The sequence below is a fragment of the Erythrolamprus reginae genome, chromosome 1 (assembly GCF_031021105.1).
Source record: "Erythrolamprus reginae isolate rEryReg1 chromosome 1, rEryReg1.hap1, whole genome shotgun sequence".
Classification (NCBI taxonomy): domain Eukaryota; kingdom Metazoa; phylum Chordata; class Lepidosauria; order Squamata; family Dipsadidae; genus Erythrolamprus; species Erythrolamprus reginae.
The window spans coordinates 27,754,467-27,779,466 of record NC_091950.1 but is presented as its reverse complement, the minus strand read 5'-3'; the positions used below and the strand labels follow the sequence as shown (position 1 = coordinate 27,779,466).

General features: G+C 42.2%; 1 protein-coding gene across 1 annotated transcript in view; it reads right to left on the bottom strand.

Moving 5' to 3' along the window:
* MAST3 (microtubule associated serine/threonine kinase 3) overlaps nucleotides 1-25,000 on the bottom strand; it is a 130,580-nt gene that overhangs the window by 103,828 nt on the left and 1,752 nt on the right. The window contains exon 2 of the mRNA XM_070748149.1: nucleotides 8,833-8,864. Within this exon, the coding sequence (XP_070604250.1) occupies nucleotides 8,833-8,864 (32 nt within the window). The remainder of the gene's footprint in view (nucleotides 1-8,832; nucleotides 8,865-25,000) is intronic.

Here is a 25,000-nt window from a genome sequence, read left to right as displayed (position 1 = left end):
GAAAAGAGATATAATACCAAATAATTGTGTAGGGACTCCTGCTTGAGGTGGGGGTGGGGGGGTGGACTAGATATTATTTAGTATTTAGACTTATATATCGCTTCATGGTGCTTTTACAGCCCTTTCTAAGCGGTTTACAGAGTCAGCCTATTGCCCCTAACAATCTGGGTCCTCATTTTAACCCCCTTGGAAGGATGGAAGGCTCAGTCAACCTTGAGCCTGGTGAGATTTGAACTGCTGAACTACAGGGAAAGGAGGGAGGGAGAGAGGGAGGGAGAGAGAGAAAAAATGAAAGAAAGAGGGAAAGAGAAGGGGAGATAGAAAGAAAGAAAGGATAGAGAGAGAGAGGGAGGGAAAGGAAGAAAGAAAAAGAAAGAAGGAAAGATGGAAAGAAAGAAGAGAAAAAAGGGAAAGAAAAACAAGGAAAGAAAGATAGAAAGAAAAGAAGGATAGATAGAGAGGGAGGGAAAGAAAGAGAAAGAAAGAAAGAAGGAAGGAAAGAGAGAGATAGGAAGGGAAAGAAAGGAATGAAGGAAGGAAATAAAGAAAAAGAAAGAATGGAAGAGATAGAAAGACAGAAAGAGAAAGAAAGAAAGAAGGATAGAGAAGGAGGGAAGGAAAGAAAGAAAAGAAGGAAAAAGAAAATGAAAGAGAAGAAAAGAAAAGAAAGAAAGAAAGAAAGAAAGAGGTAATTTCTAGCTAACCAGAAATGTTGACCCTCGGGGGGGGGGGGGGGATGCTAAGAAAGGAATGAGGTTTCCAGGGTTTGCAACTATACAGCTATAATCCTTGGCTTACTACTGCAGCTGAGCCCCAACATTTGGGTTCTTAAGTGAGTTCTGGCACGTTTTACCCTCTTTCTTGCCACCAAGGGAAAATGCTGCAGTGGTTAAATTAGCAACAGGGTCATTTTAAGGGAAATTGTCTCCCCTCCCCCCCATCAAGTTTTGCTTGTCAGAAAGTTGCAAAAGGGGGAATCCCGTGACCCTGAGGTGCTCCAACCATCAGAAATATGAGTCAGGGGTCGAGCATCAGAATTTTGATCACGTCACCGTGGGGGGTGTCACTTTATTCAGCGTCGTAACTTTGAACATTCACTACATGAACTGTTGTTGTAAGTTGAGGACTACCTGTAGGAGGGAAGAGACTGAAGGTCTCCTAAGCAGGGGTCTCCAACCTTGGCAACTTTAAGCCTGGCGGACTTCAACTCCCAGAATTCCCCAGCCAGCTTTGCTGGCTGGGGAATTCTGGGAGTTGAAGTCCGCCAGGCTTAAAGTTGCCAAGGTTGGAGAACTGTCCTAGACTGCTAATCTCAACTGCCTTGAACCCTTCCTAGGTAGAAAATCACAGCAGAGCTCAAATAAACAATGATATTAACCAGCAGTGGGGCTTAATGCCGTTTAATCAAATCAATCTTTATTAGGATCATAGACCAGGCATGTGCTGCCATTTCGAAACGCCAATAAATATAATACTTTTAAAAAGCACTTCCTGCATTATGTACAAAAGGCGGTTCTGTTTTCAAACAAGCATTTTCTGATCCTTAGGGCGGTTTCCAGAAAGTCATAGGTCGATTGGTTTATTGAAGTCACTACAAAAATAAAGAGACATGCATAGAGATACTTCATATGCCATGACTTCTTTTCCATATTATGGATTGTATAGATCAGTGATGGCGAATCTATGGCATGGGTACCACAGGTGGCATGTGGAGCCATTTCTGCTGGCACGCAAGCTGTTGCCCTAGCTCAGCTCCAACGTGCATGTGTGGGCCGACCAGCTGATTTTGGGCTTCCACAGGGGATGTGGGAGGGCATTTTTGGCTTCCAGAGAGCCTTCAGGGGGATGGGGGAGGATGTTTTTACCCTCTTCCAGCTCCAGGGAAGCCTTTGGAGGCTGGGAAGGGCAAAACATGAGCCTACTGGGCCCACCAGTAGTTGGGAAACAGGCCATTTCCAGCCTCCAAAGGGTCTCGGGGGGGGGGGGGCGAGAGAAGCTGTTTTAGCCCTCCCCAGGCATTGAATAGCACACGTGCACACTGTTTCGGCACCCGAGACCAAAAAGGTTTGCCATCACTAGTATAGATTGTCCTCGACTTAACAACCACAACTGGGAATATAATTTCTGTTGCTAAGCAAGTCGTACCTCATTTTACAATGTTTTGTACCAGTGTTAAACAATCACTGCAGTTATTAAATGAATCATACAGTCATTAAACAAATCCAACTTTCTCCATTGACTTTGCATGCTGGAACCTGACTGAGAAGGTCACAAATGATGATCACATGATCTCAGGACATTGCAACCATCATAGATTCACGCTAGTTGCCAAGAGTCCAAATTTTGATCATGCAACATGGATGCTACAATGATTGTAAGTGCAAGCACCAGTCATAAGTCGCTTTTTCCAGTGCCATTGCACTTTGAATGGTCATTAAATGGTTGCAAGTCAAGGACTATGTTCTGTCCCAGCGATGAGCTCCCCAGGAAATAGGCCCCCACACACTGATTTTACAATATTTAAGCATGTAATATAGAAACATAGAAGACTGATGGCAGAAAAAGACCTCATGGTCCATCTATTCTGCCCTTACACTATTTCCTGTATTTTATCTTAGGATGGATATATGTTGATCTCAGGCATGTTTAAATTCAGTTACTGTGGATTTACCAACCATGTCTGCTGGAAGTTTGCTCCAAGCATCTACTACTCTTTCAGTAAAATAATATTTTCTCACGTTCCTTCTGATCTTTCCCCCAACTAACTTCAGATTGTGTCCCCTTTTTCTTGGGTTCACTTTCCTATTAAAAACACTTCCCTCCTGGACCTTATTTAACCCTTTAACATATTTAAATGTTTCGATCATGTCCCCCCTTTTCCTTCTGTCCTCCAGACCATAGGTCCCCAACCGCCGGTCCGCGGACCGGCACCGGGCCGTTGGGGGTTTTCAGCCGGTCCGCGGCGCCAGGGCCCCCTCGGCCTTTCCGCACCACCAGCGGCTCTCCCCCCCGCCAGCCAGCCAAGCCCCGCGCCCGCCGGAACCGGCTCCTCGCTCTCCCCCCGCCGCCCGCCGCGTTTGTAGGAGGTGGGGAGGGTCGGGTGGCCCGCCAAGGCCAGGAGGGACGCCGCTGCCCCCCCCCTTCCCTCTCTCCGCCCGCCGCTGCGCCTCCTTGACGCCGAGAGGAAATGCCGGCAAAGGCTTTTCTAAGCGGAGGTCTTCAATGTCGGGGGCGCACGGGCGGTTGCACGCGCTCCCTATCTCCCTGCTAGCCCACTCGGAGTATTCAAAATAAGAAAAACCTTTGCCGGTGAAGGCTTTTCTTATTTTGAATATTCCGAGTGGGCTAGCAGGGAGATAGGGAGCGCGTGCAACCGCCTGTGCGCCCCCGACATTGAATATCACCTTCGCCGGCCCCACCTCTCCTGCAAACCCCCTTGCTGAGAGGCCGGGGCGAAAGTGCTCTCGCAAAGGTGAGGCGGGCAGGGCGTGCGCGCGTCACCGCTGAGAAGAACGGAGAACGAGAGTGAGTGATAGCAACAGACAGCAAGATAGAGAGAAAGTGAGAAAGAGAGAGTGAGAGAAAGGGGGGGAGAAAGAGATAGCAAGAGAGAGAACAAGAGAGAGAAAGAGCGTGAGAAAGAAAACAAGAAAGAGTGAGAGAGAGAGAAAGCAAAAGAGACAGAAAGAAAACAAGAGAGAGAAAGTGAGAAGAAGAGAGAGAAAGAGGGGGAGAGAGAGAGAAAGAGAGGGAGAGGGAGAAAGAGAGAGGGAAAGGGGGGAGAGATAGCAAGAGAGGGAGAGAGAGAAAGAGAGAGGGAAAGGGGAGAGAGGGGGGAGAGAAAGAGAGAGGGAGAGAGAGAGGAGATAAAGGAAGAGGAGAGAGAGAAAGGAAGAGAAAGAAAGAAAGAGGGATAGAAAGAGAGAGAGAGTGAGAGATGCTCAGTGAGCCTTTCTTTGAAGTTGCCTTTCTTTCTTTCTCTTTCTTGCTTTCTTTCTTGCTCTTTTTCTTTCTCTCTTTTACCTTCCCTTCCTCTATTTCTTCTTTTCTTTCTCCTTCCTACCTTCTTCCCTTACTCTCCCCTTTCATAAGTTTCCTTGCTTCCTTCCTCTGTTCCTGTCCCTTCCCCCTTCTTTCTTTCCTTCCTTCCTTCCTTTCCTCCCTCCATTTCTTGCTTTCCTTTTCCTTCCTCCCTTCTTTCCTCCCTCATTCCCTTCTTTCACTCCTTCCTCTCTTACTCTCCCCTTTCACACCTTTCCTTGCTTCCTTTGCACCCTTCTTCTGTTCCTGTCCCTTCTCTCTTTCCTTCCTTCCTTCCCACCCTCCGTCCATTCATTCACCCATTCCTCTCTTGATCGCCCCTTTTACGGCGCCGCTGACAGCTAGCTCCCCCCCCCCACCGGGCCATGGAAAACTGGTCTAGCTTAAAGCCGGTCCCTGGTGCAAAAAAGGTTGGGGACCTCTGCGTCCAGACTATACAGATTGAGTTCATGAAGTCTTTCCTGATATGTTTTATGCTTAAGACCTTCCACCATTCTTGTAGCCCGTTGTTGGACCCGTTCAATTTTATCAGTATCAATGTAATTCTACTATTTTAGGAGCAAAGAGGTTTGTATTTAGAAACCAGCAACAAAGCAAGAAATAAGTCTGTTTGGGGCCAGCTGCTAATTAGAGTCCAAAACAGAAATAAAAACACAGAGATATTTTCTTTGATCACACAGCTCTCATTAAGTGACTCACTATGAGTTGGCAGGAAGCCCGGAGATAATGATCCAAACTCTCCAGTTCGTAATTCATCATTGAAATAATAATATCCCAAGAGAGAAATCCGAGCGGACATCTGGAACATAGTGAAAATTGACTTCCGCACTGAAGCGTCATGTGGTTTAATCTTAAATAGTCTGAGGCCGTGGCCAATTGTTCTAGAGATCTATTCATGCAGAGACCTCCTCTTGCTTAGCCACTCGTGCCTTCTGGCAACTCTGCGTACCCTAGCATCCAGAAGAGGCTCCTCCTTTTCTCCTGAGTCACTTGTGCACCTTGGGACGTGCAGAAGGCCCTGGTTGGCTTTCAGCCTCTAGCACCACATCCTCTCTGACTTTCTCACTATCAGACCTGGGTGCCAGGTACATAGATCTAGGGTACCAGGCCACAACCGTCTCTCGATCCTCGGGATCCGTGACCAGCTGCGCAGGACGTGGACAGGCCACAACAGACCACCTGTACCTACAAATTCAAAATTGATGTTGAAGAAAGCACTCTGTGCACGGGTAGAGGAGCTCCTCTCTTGGATACGCATTATAGCAAGTTGCCCAGGAAAACATATTCAGCACTTTCCACACCTAAGGCTGAGATATTTGATCGTTCTGTGTTTTTTCTAGATCATACTGTCATCCACAACTTCCACCCACAGATGTGTGTCAAAAGCCAGTTTACAGAGAAAACAGCAGCTCTGCATAATAAAAGAACAGGGAAGGGGAGCCAAGATTGTGATTTGATAAGAATGCGATGCTCAGCACGATTGGCATCCAGTCCAATGACTTTCAGAGTAGGAAATACATTTGAACATCGAATGACAATTCTTCGTACATTATTTGCAAAACCCAAAACTTTGTAACAAAAGACAGAGGGACAATAGGAGAGTATTAAACGCTTTGTGAAACCAACCCATCAGTGCAGTCATCTTTCTATGGATGTGACCAATTCCACCCTTCCTTCCCCACTTAGATTTACAGGAATACTACCGGTAAAAGTAAATTGGACAGCTACAGACACCACTGCTTCACAAAGCAATTATTCAGAATAATCTGCCACAAAGTGTGGTGCAAACCAGTCATTAAACAAAAGGAAAACTTCTAATAATACTAATAGTCACAGATATTTCAGGACAAGTATGAGAGTCGCCCAGAAAGTAATGCACCACATTTTTTTTTCTCAGCCTACAGTAATGGTACACATTTGAAACTTCAGATATACATTAGTTGAATTGTCCGGAGTGCGTGTTTCAAAACACAAAATTGTCAGGAATTTTGTGTTTCTTCAGAAAGCATAGCTGCAGCAGTATTTCCAAATGGCGTCTGTAAGTGATGTATGTTACAAGCAGCATGTTGTCATTGAATTTCTCACTGCGGAGAAAGAAACTGTTGGGAACATCCACAAACATTTGTGTACAGTTTATGAAGAATCTGCAGTCGACGAATGTATGTTGTTGGGAGCACAATTCACTCTGCCCTGTTTTGTGTTGTGTGTATTTTTATATTACAAAAATCAATAAAAATTTATTTTTTAAAAAAGAGAACCTGAAGTCGACAGAAGTACGGTTAGTCCCTGGGCCCAGAGGGTGAGGCCATTAGAAGATGGTTTGGCAGTGCAGAAATGGCTTTGTGACCAGAACAAGGAGTGGTACCAACAGGGCAAACACGCCCTTGTGTCTCGCTGGAGGAAGGCCATAGAACGGGATGGAGATTACGTGGAAAAATAGAGAGTGTAGAAGAAACATCATTCTACACATCTGTGTAAATTTCATTGTGTTCAATAAATAATTGTTGAAGAAAAAAATGTGGTGCATTACTTTCTGGGTGACCCTCGTATCAGTGATGAATATAACATGACAGCAAAATGTTCTCAGAGACCATCCATGCCTAGTATCGGAATGTGAAGCTGGTTTTCTTAATTTAATTTAATTTAATTGACTTAATTGCCACCCAATCCCTTGAGACTCAGGGCGGCTATTCTTTCTGGCCTCTTTATGGGCTACCCAAATTATTTCATCTACCAAGGCCAGAAGAAAGCAGAATTTCTCTATTCTTATAATAAGTAGGTGAGATGGGAAGCAAAGACTTTTAATAATAAATAAAAATAATAATTACTGTATTTTTCGGTGTATAAGACACACTTTTTCCTCCCTAAAAGAGTCTGATAATTTGGGTGCATCCTATACTCTGAATGTAGCTCCCCCCCCAGCCCTAACTAGCTGCTAACGATCTTCCCAGGTCTTTCATTGTTACTCACTGCAAAGAATGTTTTCCAAGCCCTAAGACTTTCCAGGGTTTTTTCATTGCTCTAACTTAATCATTATTAATAATAATTTACTGTATTAGATTTGTATGCCGCCCCTCTCTGAAGACTCGGGGCGGCTCACAACATTAACGGCAATACAATACAGTACAAATCTAATGTTAAAAAATTAATTAACTTGCTCTGAATAAGTTTCTTTCCAGCCCTAACCAGGTGCTAATAATGTTCTCAACTCTTACCAGCTTGCAAGCTTTTTCATTGTTACTCTCTGCAAAGAATGTTTTCCAAACCCTAAGTCTTTGCAGGGTTTTTTCCATTGCTCCACTTGCTCTGAACGTTTCTTTCCAGGTGCTAATGATATTTCCAGCTCTTACCAGCTTGCAAGCTCTTTCATTGTTACTCCCACCAAATAAAGTTTTTTTTAAAGCCTTAACTAGGGGATAAAATAATCTGCTGGCTAAGGACGCTAGCCAGATGAATACCGGGTAAGCAGATTATTTTCCTTATTTTCCTCCCCCAAAACTAAGGTATGCTTTATACCCCGGTGCGTCTTATAGTCTGAAAAATACGGTAATATGCAGCTGGCACAAAAACAAATACAGGTAGGTTTTGATTAACTATGGTAATTGGGCTCAGATTTTCCATCGCTGAGCAACAGAGTTGTAAAAAGATGTCATGTGATCACGCTGCTAGCGACGACACTTCTGATGCTTCCTGGCATCATCATTAAGAGAATCCTGCACCATGGTTAAGCACAGCATCACACAACCACACTTTGGGATCTCTCTCCATCTTTTCCATTGACTCTGCTTGTCAAGAGCCAGCGGTGGAAATTGCAAATGTTGATCCCGTGACCGCGAGATGCTTCAATGTCATAGTTGTGAGCCAGTCACCAACTGCCCAGTTTGGGTTCATGTGACCTTGAAGACGCAAATTTGAGAACTGGTCATAACTATCACTTGTTCAGTACCGTCGTCACTTTGAGCCGTTACTGAATAAGTGGTTGCCAAGCAAGGACCACTTGTGAGTAGCAAAATAATGAGGGTCCACAGAGGGAGGAGGTCAAAAAAAATCAGTGGGGGGGTTTTCAATTTTTTTTACTACTGGTTCTGTGGGTGTGGCTCGGTGGGCATGATGTGGCTTGGTGGGCGTGGCAGGGGAAGGATACTGCAAACTCCATTCCCTCCCTACTCCAGGGGAAGGTTACTGCAAAATCCCCATTCAGCTGAGACTCTGGGGGTAGAGAATAGATGGCGCAGTCAGAGATGGTATTTGCAGGTTCTCTGAACTACTCAAAATTTCCACCATCGGTTCTCCAGAACTGGTCTTTAATAACGGGAAGCAGGCAAATTTCAAGGCTTTAAAAGAAGGGGACGTAAGGCAGAAATTGAAATAACAAATGAGTGCAGTTTATCAAAAAAACAACGGAGGCTTCCCAGCTACAAACAGGATTGCTTTCTTGAAATTTCTTGAACCCTTTTCAAAAAGTCTGCAAAGAGACTTTAATATCGGGAAGCAGGCAAATTTCGAGGCTTTAAAAGAAGGGGATGTAAGGCAGAAATTTAAATAACAAATGAGTGCAGTTTAAGTGGACAGCCACAGCTTTGCAATCAAACGCCACCTTTTTTTTTTTACATGGTTTTGCTCTTGTGGGTGTCAACAAAACTCTCTGCATCTTTGTGGACCCCTCTTCAAGTAGGTGACCCCCAATTGCGGTTTACACAAAAGGCTCATCTATCAACATGGAAAACAAAGGGGAGGACGAAAATGAAGCCTACGAAGAAGAAAAAATTGGGCGTCTTGCCCTTTACTCACATCTTTCCTCGGCGTGGCAGGCTCAGCTCCTTCTGGATGAAGAAAACAGAAAATAAAAAGAGGGTCTACATCACATCAGTGTCACCCATATTTTGTTTCTTTGTCTGACAGGTAAGACATTGTAGCAGATAATGTTGTGTACCATGCTTAGGTCAGACTGTAGGGGGCACACTTGTAGGTGGTCCAAGCCTAAAATTTCAAGCCTGGTGGCATAAGGTATTATGTTGTGAGCAGAGGAGTACTCTTCTCGTGAAATACCTCTGGACTCCTTCGATTGTATTAATATCAGATATACAGTGCGGATTACAGGCAGACAAGCTGTATTCAAGAACTGGTCTAGCAAAGGTTTTGTATGCCCTAGTTTGTAGCACAATATTACCGGAGAAGAAGCTTTGCAAGATTAGGTTAACAACTCTTTTTGGCAATGCTGTTACGGTGAGCTCTGGCGCTTAGTTCATTTGAGATGAATACACCAAGATCCTTGACAAAGTGAGGGTCATCTACGAGGTCGTATCCACCCAGCTTGTATTTGGTGTTCTGATTTTTTTTGGCCAATGATAAGACAGAGCATGAATTAGCTGAGATTTGGAGATGCCAATTGTTTGACCATTCTGACACACAGTCAAGGTCGCTTTGCAGCATCGTCTCGGTGATGTCGAATAGTTTTGCGTCATCAGCGAAGAGGAGCAGCTGCTTATAATATGAATGCAAAGGTCATTTATATGTAAAGTGTAAAGAAGATGGGTCCCAAAACACTGGCCTGGGGGGACACTGCTCTTAATTGGTGCAGGGGTCAATAGGGCGCTCCCTATTTTGACCACTTGTTGCCTGTTTGACAGGAATGCAGCTATCCACTTATGTAGGGATCCGGAAACTCTGTAAAAGTTTAGTTTTAGAAGTAGTTTGCCATGTACCACAAAGGTTTTGCAGAAGTCTATGTAAATTAGGCAATTAGGCAATGGACTGGGGTTTACCCAACTGCCAAACCACAAAGAATCTCACCAAGAAAATCTACGATAATCAAGATTAGGAAGTTGCGTAACCTCACCTGAACTAATAAAGCATGTTTGTGATAGAAGAGGTAGAGGATATAAGAGATAGAAGGCTTAGGGTCTTCTGCCGCACGAATCCCAGCAGTCAATTAGGCCTTCTCCGGGTCAGGTCGACTAAGCAATGTCGTCTGGCGGGGCCCAGGGGAAGAGCCTGCCCTCTGGAACCAACTCCCCCCGTGATCAGAACTGCGCCCACCCTCCTTGCCTTTCGCAAGTTGTTGAAAACTCACCTTTGCCGCCAGGTATGGGGAAATTGACATCTCCCCTATTTTGGTTTATACAGTATATGGTCTGATTGGGTTGTGTGATTATTTTATTATAAGGATGTTTTAAATTGTGTTTTTAAATATTGGATTTGTACATTGTTTATTATTGTTGCGAGCCGCCCCGAATTTTCGGAGAGGGGCGGCATACAAATCTAATAAATTTATCTATCTATCTATCTATCTATCTATCTATCTATCTATCTATCTATCTATCTATCTATCGCATTTATACGCCACTCACTCCGAAACGAAATCTGAGCAGCTGACAATGGTTATAAATATAATACAAGTAAAAAAAACAACAGTAAAAATATCCCTAAAATAACATATGTCATAAAAAAACCATACATACTAACAATCAATCTTAATTCCAGGTCTGCCGGAAGAGCCAGGTTATAACAGGTTTCGGGAAGACCAATAATGAGGAGATAATGTGAATCTCTGAGGGCAGTTGAGAAGGCTCTTCCCCGAGGTCTCGCCACAGAGAAGGCTCTTCCCCGAGGTCCCGCCATAGAGAAGGCTCTTCCTCGAGGTCCCATCACAGAGAAGGCTCTTCCCCGAGGTCCCGCCACAGAGAAGGCTCTTCCCCGAGGTCCCGCCAACCGACATTGTTTGGCGAACGGGACTTGGAGAAGGTTGACTCTATGGGCCCTTACTGGTCGCAGCGAGGTATGAGAGAGGAGGCGGTCCCATAAATAGTCTGGCCCTGAGCCATTTGGGGCTTTAAAGGTGATAACCAACATCTTGAATTGCGTTCGGAGACCGACTGGCAACCGATGCAGCTCGCGTAGAGATGGAGTAATACGGGCATACCTAGGTACACCGGTAATTGCACGCGCCGCTGCATTTTGCACCAGCTGAAGTCTCCGAACACTCTTCAAGGGTAGCCCCATGTAGAGTGCATTGCGATAGTCAAGACGAGAGGTGATGAGGGCGTGAGTGACTGTGCGGAGTGTCTCCTGGTCAAGGTAGGGCCGCAACTGGTAAACAAGACGAACGTGCGCAAAAGCCCCCCTAACCACAGCTGAGAGGTGTTGTTCTAGCCTCAGCTGTGGATCTGTGGATTTTGAGTTCCTTTTCTGTCTCAAACCCCTCTAGCATATATGGATCCACAAGAAATGGCTATCAAGTGGAGAACAGACTTCATCTACTCTCAGAAAGGGTTCTTTTCTTCCAGAAAGAGGACTGGCTTCCAGGAATTTCTAACAGAATTCGCTGAACCTGGAAAGAGGCGTGAGCATTTTCAAAATATGGTAGGGCAAAAACATAGAAACATAGAAGACTGACGGCAGAAAAAGACCTCATGGTCCATCTAGTCTGCCCTTATACTATTTTTTGTATTTTATCTTACAATGGATATATGTTTATCCCAGGCATGTTTAAATTCAGTTACTGTGGATTTACCAACCACGTCTGCTGGAAGTTTGTTCCAAGCATCTACTACTCTTTCAGTAAAAAAAAAATTTCTCACGTTGCTTTTGATCTTTCCCCCAACTAACCTCAGATTGTGCCCCCTTGCTCTTGGGTTCACTTTCCTATTAAAAACCCTTCCCTCCTGGACCTTATTTAACCCTTTAACATATTTAAATGTTTCGATCATGTCCCCCCTTTCCCTTCTGTCCTCCAGGCTATACAGATTGAGTTCACATAATTATTTTCATAATGCCACTAATGCAGGGGTCCCCAAACTTGTCAACTTTAAGACTTGTGGAATTCTGGGAGTTGAAGTCCACAAGTCTTAAAGTTGACAAGTTTGAAGACCTTTGCACTAATGGATAGGAAACTTCCTCCTTAATTAAGAGACAATTCAAGAGAGCATGAAACTCATCTACTCACAGATAAATGGTGGCTGAAAAGTGGATATAGAAACATAGAAACATAGAAGACTGACGGCAGAAAAAGACCTCATGGTCCATCTAGTCTGCCCTTATACTATTTCCTGTATTTTTGTGTTCCAGATGTGTTCCAGTGACTCTTTTCTTTGGAATTTAATTAATGAGATTGAAAACTCTAGCTTTCCTATTTGGGAGTTGGTGTTAGAATTTTGACAGATGTTTCAAAAAATGCCTTGGAAGTACTTTTTAAAAGTCTCCATAGACTTTTAGGATGAAATGAATATTTATTTCTAATTCCTAAGCACCCAAAAATAACTGGATTGGGAGAGATTATTTTAATCCTTTATCGCAAACCAAACTGGAAGTTATTTTATTTAAAGGTGGAATATAAACATTTTGACACAGAACAGTATTTGATGACACAAAAAAACTCCTCCCACAATTAATGAATCAGTCCGCATTGTTTTTGCTAAAATGGAATAATATCACAAGCCTTTTGCTACACAATTCCCTACTGTGTTTTCTTCTCTTCTCAAATATATTGTCAGAATTTGCTGTAGAGACGCTGTAGAGAAAGGGGGAAATTGATGCATTTTCCAAGAAAATGCAAGGAAGTTCTTGCATTAAGAACCCCAGAATTCTTAAAGAACTCAGATCTGTCATTGCTACCCCCTGACTGATTTGTTTAACCAATTCCTGTTAACAGGAGATATTCCTCAATCTGTATAATCTGGAGGACAGAAGGAAAAGGGGGGACATGATCGAAACATTTAAATATGTTAAAGGGTTAAATAAGGTCCAGGAGGGAAGTGTTTTTAATAGGAAAGTGAACACAAGAACAAGGGGACACAATCTGAAGTTAGTTGGGGGAAAGATCAAAAGCAATATGAGAAAATATTATTTTACTGAAAGAGTAGTAAATCCTTGGAACAAACTTCCAGCAGACGTGGTTGATAAATCCACAGTAACTGAATTTAAACATGCCTGGGATAAGCATATATCCATCCTAAGATAGAATACAGAAAATAGTATAAGGGCAGACTAGATGGACCATGAGGTCTTTTTCTGCCGTCAGACTTCTATGTTTCTATGTTTCTAAGTTTTGAATGAAAAGAAGAAATATAAAGAACATGTTGGCTCCTTTCACATACCAAATAATAAGCCAAATGTGGTATGCTTGCTTTTGGTTTAAGGCCATTTCCAATCCAAGAGAGAGACTTGATGTATAGGCTTCGTGACAGTAATAGTAATAGGCAAAGCCAGGGCAAAAAAGAAATAACATTGGCTTGGCTTTGTATTTAATTAAAATTAAGCACAGTTGGAATAGATAGCCTCGAGCCATATGTCTAATAATTTTCCCTTCACATTAAAATTTCCTCTTTGGTTAAGACTAGAAGTCTCTGGGGACCACAGCTGGCTTCATTGCCTGTGTGTAGCTCCACAGCCTCAGGATGGCTTAACCATTATATGATATATGAACTTAGCCATTGTTATACAGTGGTACTTCTACCTACGAACACCTCTATTTACAAACATGTCTAGATAAGAACCAGTTGTTCAAGAGGGTTTTTTTTGCCTCTTCTTAAGAACCATTTTCCACTTACAAACCCGAGCCTACGAAGCCGTAACCGGAAAAGGCAGGGAGAAGCCTCCGTGGGGCCTCTCTAGGAATCTCCTGGAAGGAAATAGGGCTGGAAAAGGCAGGGAGAAGCCTCCGTGGGGCCTCTCTAGGAATCTCCTGGAAGGAAATAGGGCTGGAAAAGGCGGGGAGAAGCCTCTGTGGGGCCTCTCTAGGAATCTCCTGGAAGGAAATAGGGCTGGAAAAGGCAGGGAGAAGCCTCCGTGGGGCCTCTCTAGGAATCTCCTGGAAGGAAATAGGGCTGGAAAAGGCGGGGAGAAGCCTCTGTGGGGCCTCTCTAGGAATCTCCTGGGAGGAAACAGGGCCTCCACCTTCCCTGTGGTTTCCCCAATCGCACGCATTATTTGCTTTTACATTGCTTCCTATGGGGAAAAATGCTTCTTCTTACAAACTTTTGTATTTAAGAACCTGGTCATTGAACGAATTAAGTTCGTAAGTAGATGTACCACTGTATTAGTATCCAAATTCCACATTCAGGCACAAAGTACATTCACTGAGAAAAATACTCCTAAGCACATGCTTATTCAGTGCTTAAAAATGCTCAACTTTCATGGAAGAACTCTTGAAGCTGCCTTTTTGCTATTTGTTTTTTTCTCCCAAGCATCACCTTCTGATGATGCTTTCTTGTTTTTCAACCATTCTGGATGGCAAGAAACTGCAGGAAGCATTTGCCATGGCAACCAATGATGTCACACTCCACTTGCCACTAGCTGTGGAACAGCTTGACTTAAGAAAGAGGTGGGTGTAGCCTGAGCAATCCTCATCTGAGATTCTATTGAACGTCTGTCTACACCCAGAATGCCCCGAAGTCCCAAACCAAGGAGCAGAGGGTGTAATTCCGGGAATAATCAACAATTTTTTAAAAAAAATATTTTTATTAAATTTTTATTACAACAAACAAACAAACAAAAAAATCTGAAAGAAAAAGTGCCCAACACCAATAAACCCCACCACCATTTAGGGGGTTAAATTATTTACAATAAATTTCAATTTCTTCCTTGGCTCCGGTTTACACTTCTTTACATACAAAAAGTGATTGGAATTTATTTTTCACATTGTCGTCATAAATTCTACTTAAGATATAATTTTTCACCTTATTCCATCGTCCCATCAGCTTCTCCAATTTATTTTCATCAAAGTTATTTAATCTTATTTCCATAATTTCGAAGTGGATGTGGTCCACCATATACCAGTACCAATTCTGGACTGTCCATTTATTACTATCCTTCCACTGGGAATAACCAACAATTGTACCTTAACTTTTAGCATCATCTCCATTCAAGGCTACTAGTTATGATGTCTAAAAACAACCCTCTCTATTTAACACCAGTTGACTTTAGGGTCAAATAGGGACAGCAGTTCCTTTCTGTGGTCTGGGGGCTTTTGAATAGCAGCAAGTTGCCTATTGTGGAGTTGGATTGGAAAAATCTATGGGAAGAAGAAAAAAGAAGGAGAAGAAGGAGGAGGAGAGGAGGAGGAGGAGGAGAGGGGGGAGGAAGGAGGAGGCGGAGTGGGAGGGAAGGAAAGGAAAAGAAAGAAAGGAAAGAAATAAGGATAGGTAGGTAGGTAGGTGTTCTGTCGGGCTCTCTGGTAGAGTCCTCCCGAAAATTCACAGGTACAAATTTCAGACACACACACACAAACGTTTGAAAATTCAAAACAATGTTCTTTATAATGAAAATTCACTTAACCTAAGCCCTCTTTTGGTATAGCAAAGAGCACTGTCTCCAAACAAACTGGTAATTTGTACAAGTCCCTTATCAGTTCTGTGATACTTAGCTTGCAGCTGTGAGGCAATTCACAGTCCTTCTTCTTTCACAAAGTGAAACATACTTTGCTCTGGTTTAGTTTCAAAGCGGAGAAAAATCAGCACACAAAAGGTCAAAGTCAGTAAAGCGGTCACAAAACACAACGATCAGATAATCCTCCACAATGGCCAAACCCACAGGCTGCTATTTATAGCAGCCTCACTAATGAGCACAGCCCCACCCAACCACAGGTGGCCTCATTTTCTTTGATAATAATCTCTCAGTTGTTCTTGCCTATGCATCGCTCTCCGCATGCGTGGCTGTATCATTAACTCTTGTTCTGAATCCAAGGAGGAGCTAGATAATTGATCTCCTTCTGAGCTGTCTGCCCCACTCTCCTCCTCCCTGTCACTCATGTCTTCTTGGTCAGAGCGGGGGCAAAACAGGCCTGCAGCATGTGGATGTCTCCCCCACATCCACAGTCCTTGGGGCAGGAGCTGGGCCAGAGCTAACCACAACAGTAGGTAGGTAGGTAGGTGGATGGATGGATGGATGGATAGAGATAAACAGATAGGTAGATAGATAGATAGATAGATAGATAGATAGATAGAGGAGGAAGAAATGGAGGGGGAGAAAGGGAAAGGAAAGAAAAGCAGTGAGGGAAGGAAGGAAGAAAGAAAGAAAGAGGAAAGAAAGAAAGAAAGAAAGAAAGAAAGAAAGTATCTTGTAACAGATTTGAAGGGGTCCATCAATAGGGCTACAGATATGAATGTCTGAACATCACTTCCTTTATGAGAAACAATAATCTCCCCTCCTTGGTCTGTGAGCTTCCCAGATGTGTCTCTCCAACTAGGGTAGAAAGCAAGATGCTCTGCTAGAGGGAGATTTCAGGAAGGCAAAAAGAAAAGAGACAGGAGTATAATTTGGGCAACTCCTTTCCTACTTTCACCAGCTCTTACATGACTGTGGACGTCTTTATTATAATTTATTATTTATTTATTATTTATTATTTATTTATTTTGTCCAATACATAATACACATTGAAGAGAAAGATATGTAATAATATAAGTAAAGAAAAGAATAGAAGAAAAGATATAAAAGTATAGGTGAACATATTTGAAAGGAAGAAAAGATAAATGAGATAAGGAGAGACAATTGGACAGGGGACGGAAGGCACACTGGTGCACTTATGCACACCCCTTACTGACCTCTAAGGAACCTGGAGAGGTGAATCGTGGATAGTCTAAGGGAAAAATGTTGGGGGTTAGGGGTTGACACTACTGAGTCAGGTAATGAGTTCCACGCTTCAACAACTCGTTGCTGAAGTCATATTTTTTACAGTCAAATTTGGAGCGGTTAATATTAAGTTTGAATCTGTTGCGTGCTCTTGTGTTGCTGCGATTGAAGCTGAAGTAGTCATTGACAGGTAGAACGTTGCAGCATATGATCTTGTGGGCAATACTTAGATCGTGTTTTAGGCGATGTAGTTCTAAGCTTTCTAGACCTAGATTGATAGTCTGCTTTCGTAGGATATTCTGTTTCGAGTGGAGGAGTGAAGGGCTCTTCTGGTGAAATATCTTTGGACATTTTCAAGGGCGTTGATGTCCGAGATGTGGTATGGGTTCCAGACAGATGAACTGTATTCAAGGATGGGTCTGGCAAAAGTTTTGTAGGCTCTGGTGAGTAGCGTGAGATTGCCAGAGCAGAAGCTGCGTAGAAACTAAGGCAAATGGTCCTGGTTTTCTCCCTTGCTCACTGCTGTCAGGCCCATGTTTCTGTCTTGCGGCTGAGATTGGTCTCTCAGCGACAGGCGAAATGTCACTCAAGCCGTTGAAGCTTTGATCTCTGAGGCTTGCATCCCCCCCCCCCCCCGACACTCAGCCAAGCAGTCAAGACACGTGAAACGCCAAGAGAAATTTCTGTCCCTCTCCCATGAGTTAAACCAGGCAGGAGAGGGGGCAGAGGGGAAACGTCTGCCTTGTGCTCCTGGGAACTGCCAAGACCAATAACAGCAGGACTCTGCCCTGAAGGTAACGCAGCAGGAGCAGCTTGCTTAACCCTTGCAGGGCATTTTTCTCCGGAAACCAGAACTGCCTTGGCGGGTTATTAAATCAAAAATCCCCGTCTTCTCCAGAGCAAGCAGGAAAGGGACGATTTTTCTCCCAGTTTATTTGGGGAGAAGATGCAAATGTTTGCAGAGTTCACCAGAAGAGCCCTCCACTCCTCCACTCGAAACAGAATACCCTACGAAAATAGACTAACTATCCTGGGTCTTGAAAGCTTAGAACTACGGCGCCTAAAACACGACTTAAGTATTGCCCACAAGATCATATGCTGCAATGTCCTTCCGGTCAACAACTACTTCAGCTTCAACCGCAACAACACAAGAGCACACAACAGATTCAAACTTAATATTAATCGCTCCAAACTTGACTGTAAAAAATATGACTTTAACAATCGAGTTGTCGAAGCGTGGGAACTCATTACCGGACTCAATAGTGTCAACCCCCAACCCATAGTTCCCTCTAAGCTGAGCAGTGAGCAATCGCTCACTTACAAATCATCATCAACTCAGAGTTTTCCAAACCTGCCCAGAAGCCGAGAGGGAAAGAGTGAGAGGGAAGGAGAGAGAGAGGAAGAGAGGAAGAGAGAGAAACAGATAGAAAAAAGAGAGGAAGGAAAAGAGAAAAAAAAAGAATGGGAGTAAGGAAGAGAGAAAGAAAATAAAATCTAGTTTGAAACTAGCTCAACTATTTAAGTGGCATTTTGATATTGATAGAGTTGCCCTATTATGAGCTCACTGTTATAGACACACAGTACAGTATTTTATTTTGAAATTCTCTGAGGCAAAACAGGGAGGGTTTTTTATTTGTTTGTTTGTTTGTTTGTTTGTTATTTATTTATTTATTATTTATGTGCCGCCCAGTCCCAAAGGGACTGCCGCTCAGACACTATACTTTTCTGCCCCCCCCCAAAAAAAATTAGAGGGAACACTGCCCCAACCCCCGACATTTCTCCCTTAGACTCTCCACAATTCACCTCTCCAGGTTCCTAAGAGGCCAGTAAGGGGCGTACATAAGTGCACTGATGTGCCTATCGTCCCCTGTCCAATTGTCTTTCCTTATCCCTTATATCATATATATTCTCTCCTTCCCATCTACTTCTCTTCTTTACTTCCTATCTTTATATATATTACTTAATGTCTATTCTCTTTCATATGTATTGTATATTGGACAAAGAATAAATAAATAAATAAAATAAATAACCACCAAGTAGCCACAGTTAATCAGTACAGTGTTCCCTCGATTTCCGCGGGGGATGTGTTCCAAGACCGCCCGCGAAAGTTGAATTTCCGCGAAGTAGAGATGCGGAAGTAAATACACCATTTTTTGCTATGGACAGTATCACAAGCCTTCCTTTAACACTTTAAACCCCTAAATTACCATTTCCCATTCCCTTAACAACCATTTACTTTGTGTGTCCCATCAGAATTCTGATTCTGAGAGGCAAGTGGAAGAAAGAAGATAAAGGGAAGAAAGGAAATGTGATAATCCCACTCATATTCATCATTAACATCACCCAACAGTATGGAATTTTTGACAGATAAATCATAAACACTATGTTATAGGGCAGTGGTCCTAAACCTTTTTGGCACCAGGGATGGGTTTCATGGAAGACAATTTTTCCCATGGACCGGAGGAAGGGTGTGGATGAGGAGGGACGTGCAACCTAGATCCTGCGCTTGCAGTTTTGCCCACCTGCTGCTCACTTCCAGCTATGTGATCTGGTTCCTAGTAGATCACACATGCGGCCTAGGGGTTGAGGATCTCTGCTGTATGGTGTTTGGGCTGAACAAATCTATATGGGCACTAGATGGCAGCAAAGAGGTATTTCTCAGCTGGATCCCTTAGTATCTTAGTAACTCTGAGCTGTAAATAAACATTGCTTTCCAATGAATGATGCCTTTGAAGGGGAAACAAATAAGTTCCCATGTTGATATGCCATGACAGTGATGGCGAACCTTTCTTTCCTCGAGTGCCAAAAGAGTGTGGGGGTGCACTATTGTACATGGGCGAGTGCCCACACCATAGTTCCCTCTAAGCTGAGCAGTGAGCAATCGCTCACTTAAAAATCATCATCAACTCAGAGTTTTTCAAACCTGCCCAGAAGCCGAGAGGGAAAGAGTGAGAGGGAAGGAGAGAGAGAGGAAGAGAGAGAAACAGATAGAAAAAAGAGAGGAAGGAAAAGAGAAAGAAAAAGAATGGGAGTAAGGAAGAGAGAAAGAAAATCAAAATCTAGTTTGAAACTAGCTCAACTATTTAAGTGGCATTTTGATATTGATAGAGTTGCCCTATTATGAGCTCACTGTTATAGACACACAGTACAGTATTTTATTTTGAAATTCTCTGAGGCAAAACAAGGTGGGTTTTTTATTTGTTTGTTTGTTTGTTTGTTTGTTTATTAATTTCTGTGCCGCCCAGTCCCGAAGGGACTGCCGCTCAGACACTATACTTTTCCGCCCACCCCCCCAAAAAAATTAGAGGGAACACTGGCCCACACCCATAATTCAATGCCTGCAGAGGGCAAAAACAGCTTCCCCCACCCCCCAGAGGCCCTCTGGAGGCCAGAAATGGCCTGTTTCCCAACTTCTGGTGGGCCCAGTAGGCTTGTGTTTCGCCCTCCCTAGGCCCCAGAGGCTCCCTGGAAGCAAAAAATGCCCTCCCAGAGCCTCTGTGTGAGCCAAAAGTCACCTTGCCGGCACACACATGCACGTTGGAGCTGAGCTAGGGCAACAGCTTGCGTGCCAGCAGAAATGCCATAGGTTCGCCATCACTGTACTATGACTATGGAGGCCTTGGTGCTGTCTGAGCTTGGTTGTTTATTGCTGATGTTTTATCATCCAACTAGGTAATATTATCAGTGCTCTGTCTGATTGTCAGAAGCAGATTCCCATCACTTCAGGGGAAAGAAGTTTTCAAATGTAGGCATTCAGCTACCACTTGTCTCTCATTTTTCTCACAGATCTGCAAAGTTGCTTAGTTAAACCTGGTCTATGGAGAGGGGCGGCATACAAATCTAATTAATAATAATAATAATAATAATAATAATAATAATAATAATAATAATAATAATAAACTTTCCCAAAAAGGAATTTTTCAAATACAATGAACCATAGTTTCCAAATATCCCAAATAAATAAGTGCCCAGCATGTATATAAAACACAAATCTGGGATAGAAACAGGAGATTGACAGCAGAAAAAGACCTCACAGTCCATCTAGTCTGACCTTATACTATTTCTTGTGAATCTGAAACACTTCAGTCATTGTCACTGTTCAGATATTTTAGCCATGCTTGCTATACCATCCCACTGGCCCTGTGGATCTTCCAATTTTCTATTCCAGGAGTCTCCAAACTTGGCAACTTTTAAGACTTGTGAACTTCCAACTCCCAGAATTCCCCAGCTTGCAACCATTAACACTGATGAAGTTACCTAGTAATTTCTATTTATTTTATGTACCCTGAGGGCATATGCACCAAAGACAAATACCTTGTGTGTCCAATCACACTTGGCCAATAAAGAACTCTATTCTATTCTGTTCCATTTTCTATCCCATTTTCTATTATGTTATATTTTCTATTCTATTCCATTTTCTATTCTATTCTATTCCATTTTCTATTCTATTCTATTCCATTTTCTATCCCATTTTCTATTCTATCCCATTTTCTATTCTATTTTCTATTCTATTCTATTTTCTTTTCTTTTCTATTTTCTACCCCATTTTCTATTCTATTCTATTCTATATTCTATTCTATTCTCTATTATATTCTATTCTATCCCATTTCTACCCTATTTTATATTCTATTCTATTTTCTATTCTATTCTATTCTCTATTCTATTCTATTTTCTATTCTATTCTATTCCATTTTCTATTCTATTCTATTTTCTATTCTTTTCTATTCCATTTTCTATTCTATTCTATTCCATTTTTGTCCCATTTTCTATTCTATCCCATTTTCTATTCTATTTTCTATTCTATTCTATTTTCTTTTCTATTCTATTTTATTCCATTTTCTATTCCATTTTCTATTCTATTCTATTTCTATTCTATTCCATTTTCTATTCTATTCTATTTTCTATTCTATTCTATTCCATTTTCTATTCTATTCTATTCTATTTTCTATTCTATTCTATCCCATTTCTACCCCATTTTCTATTCTATTCTATTTTCTATTCTATTCTATTCCATTTTATATTCTATTCTATTTTCTTTTCTATTCTATTCTATTTTCTATTCTATTCTATTTTCTATTCTATTCTATCCCATTTTCTACCCCATTTTCTATTCTATTCTATTTTATATTCTATTCTATTCTCTATTCTATTCTATCCCATTTCTACCCCATTTTCTATTCTATTCTATTTTCTATTCTATTCTATTCCATTTTATATTCTATTCTATTTTCTTTTCTATTCTATTTTCTATTCTATTCTATTTTCTATTCTATCCCATTTTCTATTCTATCCCATTTTCTATTCTATTTTCTATTCTATTCTATTTTCTTTTCTTTTCTATTCTATTTTATTCCATTTTCTATTCTATTTCTATTCTATTCCATTTTCTATTCTATTCTATTTTCTATTCTATTCTATTCCATTTTCTATTCTATTCTATTCCATTTTCTATTCTATTCCATTTTCTATTCTATTCTATGCCATTTTCTATTCTATTCTATGCCATTTTCTATTCTATTCTATGCCATTTTCTACCCCATTTTCTATTCTATTCTATTCTATATTCTATTCTATTCTCTATTATATTCTATTCTATCCCATTTCTACCCCATTTTATATTCTATTCTATTTTCTATTCTATTCTATTCTATTTTCTATTCTATTCTATTTTCTATTCTATTCTATTCCATTTTCTATTCCATTTTCTATTCTATTCTATTCCATTTTCTATTCTATTCTATTTTCTATTCTTTTCTATTCCATTTTCTATTCTATTCTATTCCATTTTTGTCCCATTTTCTATTCTATCCCATTTTCTATTCTATTTTCTATTGTATTCTATTTTCTTTTCTATTCTATTTTATTCCATTTTCTATTCCATTTTCTATTCTATTCTATTTCTATTCTATTCTATTCCATTTTCTATTCTATTCTATTTTCTATTCTATTCTATCCCATTTTCTACCCCATTTTCTATTCTATTCTATTTTCTATTCTATTCCATTTTATATTCTATTCTATTTTCTTTTCTATTCTATTCTATTTTCTATTCTATTCTATTTTCTATTCTATTCTATCCCATTTTCTACCCCATTTTCTATTCTATTCTATTTTATATTCTATTCTATTCTATTCTATTTTCTATTCTATTCCATTTTCTATTCTATTCTATTTTCTTTTCTATTCTATTTTCTATTCTATTCTATTTTCTATTCTATCCCATTTTCTATTCTATTCCATTTCATTTTCTATCCCATTTTCTATTCTATTTTCTTTTCTATTCTGACTCTCAAGGTGAGACCTGCCCTCCCCCTTCCTTGGCCTTAAAACCTGACTCTAATTGGCCTGGGACTCCAAGGAGGCATCCCACTCAGGATGAGGTAGCTAGTACACGAGGAAGAACCCACTTACACCCCATTTGTGCATTTGTTGCTTTCTTACTTACTTTTGTTAACATTTAATGTTAACAAAATGTAAACATTTAATATTTAATATTTTAATTGTTAATGTCTTATAACACGCTCTTTGTTTTCTATTGTTTTATGACATGATAAGCAAACCTGCATTTCTGGACATCGATCATCCAGTCTGATTTTAGCATTTTCATATCAGCTCTGACCAGGGCCACCATCAGGAATTTTGGGGCCCCATACAGCCTAAGTGTCTGCCCCCCCCGCCATTTTAAAACTACTGCCCCCAAATCCCGTGCCATGCCCACCATGGCCACACACCCTGGGCAAGCCCTCCCCCCGGCCCTCTGAGGTCAAACACAGCCCTCTCTCACTCTCTTCCTTCCTCTCTCATCTCTTTCTTTCTTTCTCTCTTTCTCTTTCTCTATCTTGCTTTCTTCCTCTCTCTCACTCTCTTCCTTCCCCTCTCATCTCTTTCTTTCTTTCTTTCTCTCTTTCTCTATCTTGTTTTCTTCCTCTCTCACTCTCTTCCTTCCTCTCTCATCTCTCTCTCTTTTTCTTTCTTTCTTTCTCTTTCTCTCTCTTCCCCCTCTTTCTCTATCTCTCCCCCTCTTGCTCTCTCTTTTTCTCACTTTCTCTCTCGTTTTCTTTCTCTCACTCTTTCTCTCTCTCGTTCTCTCTCTCTTGCTATCTCTCCCCCCCCTCTTTCTCTCTCTCTCTCTTTCTCACTTTCTCTCTATCTTGCTCTGTCGCTCTCACTCTCTCTCGTTCTCCGGACGCTGGCGAAAGTGATTTTCAATGTCCCTGCCAGCCCGCCCGGAACATTCAAATTAAGAAAAAAAAAAGTCGGCAAAGGTTTTCTTTCTTTTTTTTCCGGCAAGAAAAACCTTGGCCGGCGGAGGAGAAAGAGAGGTGGATCGGGTGGGCAGGCGGGCATGCGGGGGGCAGCGGCGAGTAGCCAGGGGCGCGAGGGGGCTAGAGGAGCGGGGAGGGCTGGGGGCGGCCGCGGCGTGCGCGCCCTTGGAAAAGGGTGTGCGGGGCTGGGGGGGCGTTTTGGGATGCGCTGGCTAAGGCGTGCGCAGCCTACAGCTACAGGGAACGCCCCAGCCGCCCAAGCCTCATTCCCCAACGATGCCACCCCGAAGGGGCTCCTACCTTCGCCGCGCGCTCCAAGAGAGGGCCGGTACTGCGAGGAGCTGGAGCTCAGCGTCGGCGCTGCTCACTGGGCACAAATTACTGCAGGTGCCAGGGGGCCGGCAAAACCATCCGGGCCCCCCCCTATTTGTCAATTTGGCCAGGCCCCTGACGCCACTACCAGTAGTACCGCCCTATCGGCGGCCCTGGCTCTGACTATCCTATGGTTTCATTTATCTAAAAGTGATTGGCATTTTAAAAATATTGTTGAATAGGCAGTTTCACATGCCCACTGCCTGCATTCATCTATTTATTTAGCTTTAAACGACTAAACAGTAAATGATTGCAAAATCTTTCTTTCTTTCTTTCTTTCTTTCTTTCTATTCTATCCCATTTTCTATTCTATTCTATTTTCTATTCTATTCTATTCTGATCAGTAGCCTGCACTGGCTGCCGATCAGTTTCCGGTCACAATTCAAAGTGTTGGAAATGACCTTTAAAGCCCTACATGGCAGTGGACCAGAATACCTCCGGAATCGCCTTCTACCGCACGAATCCCAGTGGACGATAAGGTTCCACAGAGTTGGCCTTCTCCATGTCCCGTCGACCAAACAATGTCGTTTGGCGGGCCCCAGGGGAAGAGCCTTCTCTGTGGGGGGCCCGGCCCTCTGGAATCAACTCCCCCCGGAGATTAGAACAGCCCCCACCCTCCTTGTCTTTCGTAAATTACTCAAGACCCACCTATATCGCCAGGCATGGGGGAACTGAGACACCTCCCCTAGGCTTTTATATTTTATGTTTTTGGTATGTATGTATTGCATGGTTTTTTAATTGTTGGGGTTTTATAT